At 37.9% G+C, this 7171-nt stretch overlaps 2 protein-coding genes across 2 annotated transcripts; one reads left to right on the top strand and one right to left on the bottom strand.

Moving 5' to 3' along the window:
* Positions 1-839: 839 nt before the first annotated feature.
* Positions 840-4909, bottom strand: LOC114247775 (uncharacterized). Its single transcript, XM_028180809.2, has 5 exons — positions 4701-4909; positions 3880-4086; positions 3323-3495; positions 1810-1976; positions 840-1307 (listed from the first exon to the last, which is right to left on the bottom strand). The coding sequence occupies exons 1-5, from the start codon at positions 4776-4778 to the stop codon at positions 991-993; spliced, it is 942 nt and encodes a 313-aa protein (XP_028036610.2). The 5' UTR covers positions 4779-4909; the 3' UTR covers positions 840-990.
* A 296-nt stretch (positions 4910-5205) lies between these two features.
* Dsk (Drosulfakinin) lies at positions 5206-5926 on the top strand. Its single transcript, XM_028180895.2, has 2 exons — positions 5206-5342; positions 5430-5926. The coding sequence occupies exon 2, from the start codon at positions 5447-5449 to the stop codon at positions 5669-5671; it is 225 nt and encodes a 74-aa protein (XP_028036696.2). The 5' UTR covers positions 5206-5342; positions 5430-5446; the 3' UTR covers positions 5672-5926.
* The last annotated feature ends 1245 nt before the right edge of the window (positions 5927-7171 follow it).

Here is a 7171-nt window from a genome sequence, read left to right as displayed (position 1 = left end):
CTAGTATTTTAACTTTTGAACTTTTGAATCTGACCTCAACATGGGCACAGTTTAAGAGCTCTAATTATACTCTACCTTTATTCCGTATTTTACAATTTCCATATTATATTTCAAACTACGTAAATCTTTGGAATGAATTACGTTGCGAGCCTGTTTTTTACGATATTCGCCTTATAAGTTGTTTAAAAATATTATGATGTACTTGTTAGTGTAGAGTTTATATTTGGTGTCCCAGCAAATATGGCTAAACATCAACATTAATTTTGGAGCTTAAAGTTTGATTTAGATTTATAGATGGTGGATTCGCGATATCTGTTGCGAAGCTAACGTGCATTCCTGGGAACCAGTTTAACAAACCATTTACGTCAAGTCGTTGATCATAAACAAGACTAACAACTCTAAAATGTCTATCGTTTCAAGTTTGATTTTAAAATTGAATGAAAACTTACACTATTGTCATCACCATCATCATCAGAAAGATTAATAAAAATTGCCAATTTCTAAATTAACTTTTAGAATATTTAAATATAATTGGTACAGATTTTTCTATTCGTTTTGTCTCCTTTTAGATTTGCAACAAGGCGGCTTGTAAACCAGTTCTTACTTTGAAAAAGCTTACGACCCATACACGTAACTCCCACGGCATTGTTTTTTAATGGACCTCATACCATATAAATCCGTACACCTCTATTGCGTTGTTTGATGTTCGCTTGGAGAATGTTTATGGTTAAAATAATAAAATGCTTCATCAGTTTTGTTGAATTTTTATTTAAAGAGCTACACTTTAATATCACCGTGAGTAAAGGAACTACTAATATGCGTGCTTAGTGCGAGTTTTTTTACGTTCTCGATAGCGTAAAAGTTAGCTCATATTTGTATGGAATGGGATCGTTTGCCTATGTTTGCCGCTAGGGGCGCTGTTCCAACTGCATACAAAGTTGGGTTAACTTTTACGCTATCGAGAACGTTAAAAAACTCGCACTAAGCACACTAATCAGCCAAGAATGTATCTATTGGACAAATGTTTGTACAATTATTAGCTGTTGGAGGTGAAAAACTGAGCTTAGTCGGAGAGTCGTTATTGTCACTTGCGTGCACTTTTGCAGCCAATACTGCGTTATCAGCCAGAGCTGCGGCCAATGCTTTCTCCAACTTTTCAGTTCCGGCTCGTTCAGTTTCTAAAGCATCACGCAGCTGTTGAACACTTTCCTCGTCTGAGATGAGCGCTTTAGACAATATCCTGTCTTTGGAATCTGATAATCGAAGTTGCAATTCTGCAACGAGCGCCTTCAACTTGTTTATTTCGGCTGAAACAGCAATTAGGAATATATACTAATATTATAAAGAGGAAATATTTGTTTGTTTGTGTGTATTAAATATGCTCTGAAACTACTGAACTGATTTGAAAAATTCTGTCACTGTTTGGAAGCTACACTATTCCCGAGTGACTAAGGACATAATCTTTTTTGAAAAAAATTAGGGATCCTTACTAAAATTCCCAAGGTAAACCAAGGTGTAAAAAAATAACCTAAAATATTCTTTACATCGCGTGCCCTTCGATAACTATTGATGATGGAATAAAATAATGTACTACGACTTTGTAGAACACATTATTAAAAATGTCGCGACAGCATATGTCTAACTATTATAGTTACGCCGCAATAAGTGTTCTTTTATTTAAACAAATAAATCGACGTCAAATATCGTTGAAATTTTTGTTAAAGACCCGAGCGGAGCCGGAGCGGGCCACTAATGTGTGATATTTAGGTATTCATGTACGTCAATTATACAAATTAAGGACTATAATACCGTTCGCAGCGGCAAGTTCCCGCGAGGTGTGTTGCAGCTCGGCGGCTGCCAAACGTTTTTCCCGAGCGTGAGCTGCAGCGGCCAGCCTCGCTCGGTCACGTATCTCTGAGCCCCCGGCAGCGCATCTTTCTACTCGACGTAATTCGCATTCCAATTGACTAGCTTCTCTAAAATATATTTTTGACAGTCGAGTGATTTCGAATGGAAATTACCGTCTTAATGAAAAAAGAATCAGTCATAAGTATTTTTATCGATGCGATGCTCACCGCTTTGGGTACGAGTCCCAAACAGTCGAGTGGGCCAGATGCTGATGTAAAGAATTATCATCAGCTTACAAATATCTGCTGCTGGACATAGGCCTCTCATAAGGTTTCTTAAGGCCTGGTCCTGCGCTGCCCGTATACAGCGGATAGCGAATCCACGCGACCTTAAAGTTATTTTTTATTTATTTTTTAGTTGACTGGACGAGCTCACAGCCCACTTAGTGTTAAGTGGTTACTGGAGCCGATAGACATCTACAACGTAAATGCGCCACCCACCTTGAGATATAAGTTCTAAGTTCTCAGTATAGTTACAACGGCTATCCCACCCTCCAAACCGAAATGCAGTACTGCTTCACGGTAGAAATAGGCAGGGTGGTGGAGAAGTACCCGTGTGGACTCACAAGAGGTCCTACCACCAGTAATCACGCTAATTATAATTTGGCGGGTTTTATTTTTATTACACGATGTTATTCCTTCACCGTGGAAGTCAATTGTGAGCATTTGTTAAATACGTATTTCTTTAGAAAAATTGGTACCCACCTGCGAGATTCGAACAGCGTTGCATCGCTAGATACGAATGCACCGGATGTCTTATCCTTTAGGCCACGACCACTTCTAAAAACTCTAAATATTCTGATTTCGAATGACATACAAATTACCGTTTTAATGAACGATAAAATCAATGATAAATATTTTTTAGGTGCGATGCTCACCGCTTTGGGTACACAGAGTCGGCCAGATGCTGATGTAACTATCGAAGCAATTATTATCAGCTTACAAATATCTGCTGCTGGACATAGGCCTCTGCTAAGGTTCGGGTAATTCCTTGGCCTGCGTTGCCCCTATACATTCGATAGTGGATTCACACGACTTCAACAGGTCGTCGATTAGCCTTGTGCGAAGCCTACCCACGTTGCTTCGTTCAATGTTAATAGATAGAGTCTAATACAGACCAAGAATTATAATATTTATAATCTAATAAGTAAACGCTTATTTAAAAAGGGTTTTTTAAATTTTCCTTAGCTACGATTGGCAGAATACTTGATATGAAGCGGTCCTTGGGCCCTAATGAGGTACCAATCCTGATAGATTAAGACTGACAAAGAAGTAGTCTGAATAAGTCGAGGTTGGAAACCTGTATCTTCTCTGTTATAATTAAATTTCTCTTGGACTTCAAGACAAATTTTTAATGCAGTTTATGAATAATTATCATTCAGTTTTCATTAACAAACACAGTGACGACTTGGCACCTTCGAGCATCCTCCGTGGCGGTGCCAATCCTTTCATGCAACTCCGTGTATTGCCTTTGTAAAGTGACATGCGAAGTCTGTAACGGTCGCAGCTCTTGGATTTCACGCTCTAAGGAGTTTAATTGTGCGAGCAATTCTGCATGCCGTTCTTCTTGAAGCTTTCGTTGACGGTCCTGTATTGCATTTGTAACATTCAATGGTCTTAAATTTAATAATGAATATACAAGAAAGAGCCCCTACCCAATCAGATGGTTCTTTTTTTTTATTGCTTAGATGTGTAGACGAGCGCACAGCCCACCTGGTGTTAAGTGGTTACTGGAGCCCATAGACATTTACAACGTAAATGCGCCACCCACCTTAAGATATAAGTTCTAAGGTCTCAGTATAGTTACAACGGCTGCCCTACCCTTCAAACCGAAACGCATTACTGCTTTACGGCAGAGATAAGCAGGGCGGTGGTACCTACCCGTGCGGACTCAACAGGTCCTACCGCCAGTAAAAATACTATTATAAACTAATAAAAACTAACTAATATAATTGTTTTTCTAGACATTTACCGATAGTTCTAGTTTGAGTTTGAAGCTGGCAAGCTGTTCGTGTACAGCAGCGAGCTCGGTCGCAGCTTGCGTGGCGCCAGCAGTAGCTGCAGCGGCACTGTTCCTAGCTTCTACAGCCGCGCGCTCGGCCGCATCCCGAGCTGCCTCGGCAGATTCTGCCCTCGTGCATTCCGTGCGGATTGCTTCACGGAGACGAGCCTCTGATGACTATTCCAATAGGTTTTTTTATGGCCCTTGTAGGCAGACGAGCACACGGCCCACCTGATGGTGAGTGGTGACCATCGCCCATGGACTTCAGCGATGCCAGCGGCAGACCCAAGCCTCTGCCTACTGCAAAACAAGGTTTGTTGTTGTAGGTCAACGGCAACGCATTTATAGTCAACTGCGTTTCGGTTTGAAGGCTGGGGCGCCGTTGTAACTATACTTGAGACCTTAGAACTTATATCTCAAGTATGTTATAGATGTCTATGGGCTCCAGTAACCACTTAACACCCGGTGGTCTGAGAGCTCGTCCACCCATCTAAGTAATAAAATAAAAACTTTGAACTTTTTCGAGTACGTTACGAGAATGTTTACTAATTTAAAAAAGTTTGAACAATTTGGCTAAACAGACTAGTGTGTGTTATTATAATATTAAACTGTTACTTGTTTACTATTACTACGGATAGCCAGTACATATTTCTTAAAAAAATTACAACCTTTTATTTACTATGAAATTCAAAGTGGTACTATTTTATTTAAATGTAAAATTTCGATTACAATATTAATTCCTCGTGAGTTGCTAAGAAAATTATGTCAATATTAATAAGGAATAAACTAACATGGATAGTACGAAATTCTCCCATGAGTTCAAGAAATTGCTGTTCTAAAGATTCGAATTCAGCAGCACTTGCCCCCATTTTTTAACCAATTTTGTTTTTTCGTACTTTTTTAATTGTTTTAGTTAATAATTATGTATAAATTCAAATCATCAAATTGTATATACGTACACGTTAAGTTATAAATACAATTTAGCAAAAAGGCGGGAAATAAATTTCGACTTATTAAAACATTTCATGTAAAGGATTATACTTGTCATACAGCCAGCAAACATAATTTCAACGGTTTTTTTTTAAACTGTAATTGTTCTTTCTCGTTTATTTACGTATTTTTATGATAATACAGAAAATGAAAAATTGTAATCAATCAATAATTATTTTATTATAATAACATTACCAACACCTACAAGTTGCTTCAAAGAAAATAATTTATCAATACTAATAAGTTTTAGCATCAAACCGAAACAATCTGCAGGATTTTATCTGAAATATGTCAATTTTCATAGTGTTTAACGGGACCAGACAGCTTGTGAGGGGAATATTAAAGAAGAGGGAAGGTTGTTTTCTTAAGAAAAAAATTGGATGAAAGTATATAAAGAGTGTATTTTAGAAAATCGTTTCATTTTGTAGCAGTCCGCAGACCGAGTAAGAAGCTATACGTTACTATTGATTGTTATAATCCAGTATGACATTCGAGTATAACTACTGTTAGTAATATTTATTTCGTTTCAGAAGTGGTAGGCCTAAGGATGCGTATCGCAGCGGTCATGTTGTTAGCTGTGAGTGTTGTAGTAACTTTCTGCGTGTGTTGCTGCGATGGAGCTAATCTGCGCCGAGTTCAGCCTGACGACGATGAAGACTTTCGACCGCATCCTCTGTACCGAGATTACGGACTGATTAGAAGCAGGGTTATCCGAGGAGATGATACTTTCGATGATTACGGGCACTTACGGTTCGGTCGTTCCGATGACTGACACGAACGCACTGCGATCGGTCGGCATAAGAAAAGGCAACGATCGTCGGGCAAAACGTGTTACTAAACAGCATATCGTGTTATCTACTGCACTTCTTTAGACTAGATTCATCTTATTGAACATGAAGTATTAATAAGGCTGGTAAATTTCATGTTCAATTGTAAATCTATTCTAAAATCTTCTTAATTCTATAATCATTTAAACGTAACTAACTAAAATAAGCAGCAGCTATTAAATCGATGATAGCATTATAAATGGTTGTTTCATTACGTTATACAAGTAAATACCCTTAATCTAGAACATTTTTATTGAAAACGTGCTTGTGTATATAGTATTTTAGGTTACTATCTGAATACAACTCCATAAAAGTCTTTAGCTCTTCTCTGTTCTATCTTTCTTTTTTGTCCCGTAGTCTTTCATTCTTCCTTTTCTTTTTTTGCCATCTCTTTTTCAGCTCTCTCCAAATAAATTTCGTTTAAATTTCGTTAAAAAAATTCGTTTAAATCGTTCCAATTACATGCGGGGGACTTTATCACTGCCATACATATTTAAAGTTTCACGTAGAAAAGGTAAAAACAACAAACAAAAAAACTAGGAATATTTTAACTTGGCTTACTTGGCCAAGGTAGACTGATACCTTTCAGAAATGTCAACTGCTTGTTTTAGTTTTTTTTTTATGATTGAAAGATTACTGGTGGCCCGGAGGCTTTTTTTGCAGTTTCACCATGACAGGTGGGCGAGCCAAGGCTCAGCTAGGAGGGGTGGGATTTGTTAACAGCTACCCGAGCGCCTCCGAAGGAGACCTAACAACAAGAGCAACTGCTTCGCGAACGGATCTACTACCGGATCGGAATCGCGACCCGATTCCGATATTGTTTTAGATCAATCCAAGATTTTATGGCAATCACATATAGGTACATAATAAGGAAAATCTACAATCTCAAAACACATATTTTATGAAGAAAAATATAAACTAATATCTGCTGCTGAACATAGTATTACACAGACTACAAGCATTCCATAATATCCATACAAAGTGCTCTAGATGATTAGCACCCTTGGGGTGGATCGTGCAATTTAATCGTATTTCCTCTGATTTCCCCTATTTAAATAATCGTTTGGCATAGTACATATTTTGTGAGTTCGTGCTTTTTAGGTTTGCGTAGCGTTTAGCCGATTAAGTTGAAATTTTGTAGTAATTGCTAGGACTTTAGTCCAGATTTTGTCTAGTACCATCACCTAGCGCATTATATTTCGTTTCCAATTCATGTCAAAAACTTTCGTTCCAAGCTTCCCAAAAATTTTGTCTCTTGCTAGTAAATTTACCATTGTGGATCGTATATTAGCGCTTGTGTATCATTATCCCACTTAAATGCGTTGTGTTCATATATTATTATGTGTTTTTGTCAAATGGGTAGGTAGTTTGATAAAAATATAGGTCGATTACAATAGGTCCTAATTAGACTTCCATCTTATAACTCAACATGGCGGCCTTCACTA

This window comes from Bombyx mandarina, chromosome 04 (genome assembly GCF_030267445.1).
Source record: "Bombyx mandarina strain Sakado chromosome 04, ASM3026744v2".
Taxonomy (NCBI): domain Eukaryota; kingdom Metazoa; phylum Arthropoda; class Insecta; order Lepidoptera; family Bombycidae; genus Bombyx; species Bombyx mandarina.
This window is presented reverse-complemented; position numbering and strand designations above follow the sequence as displayed.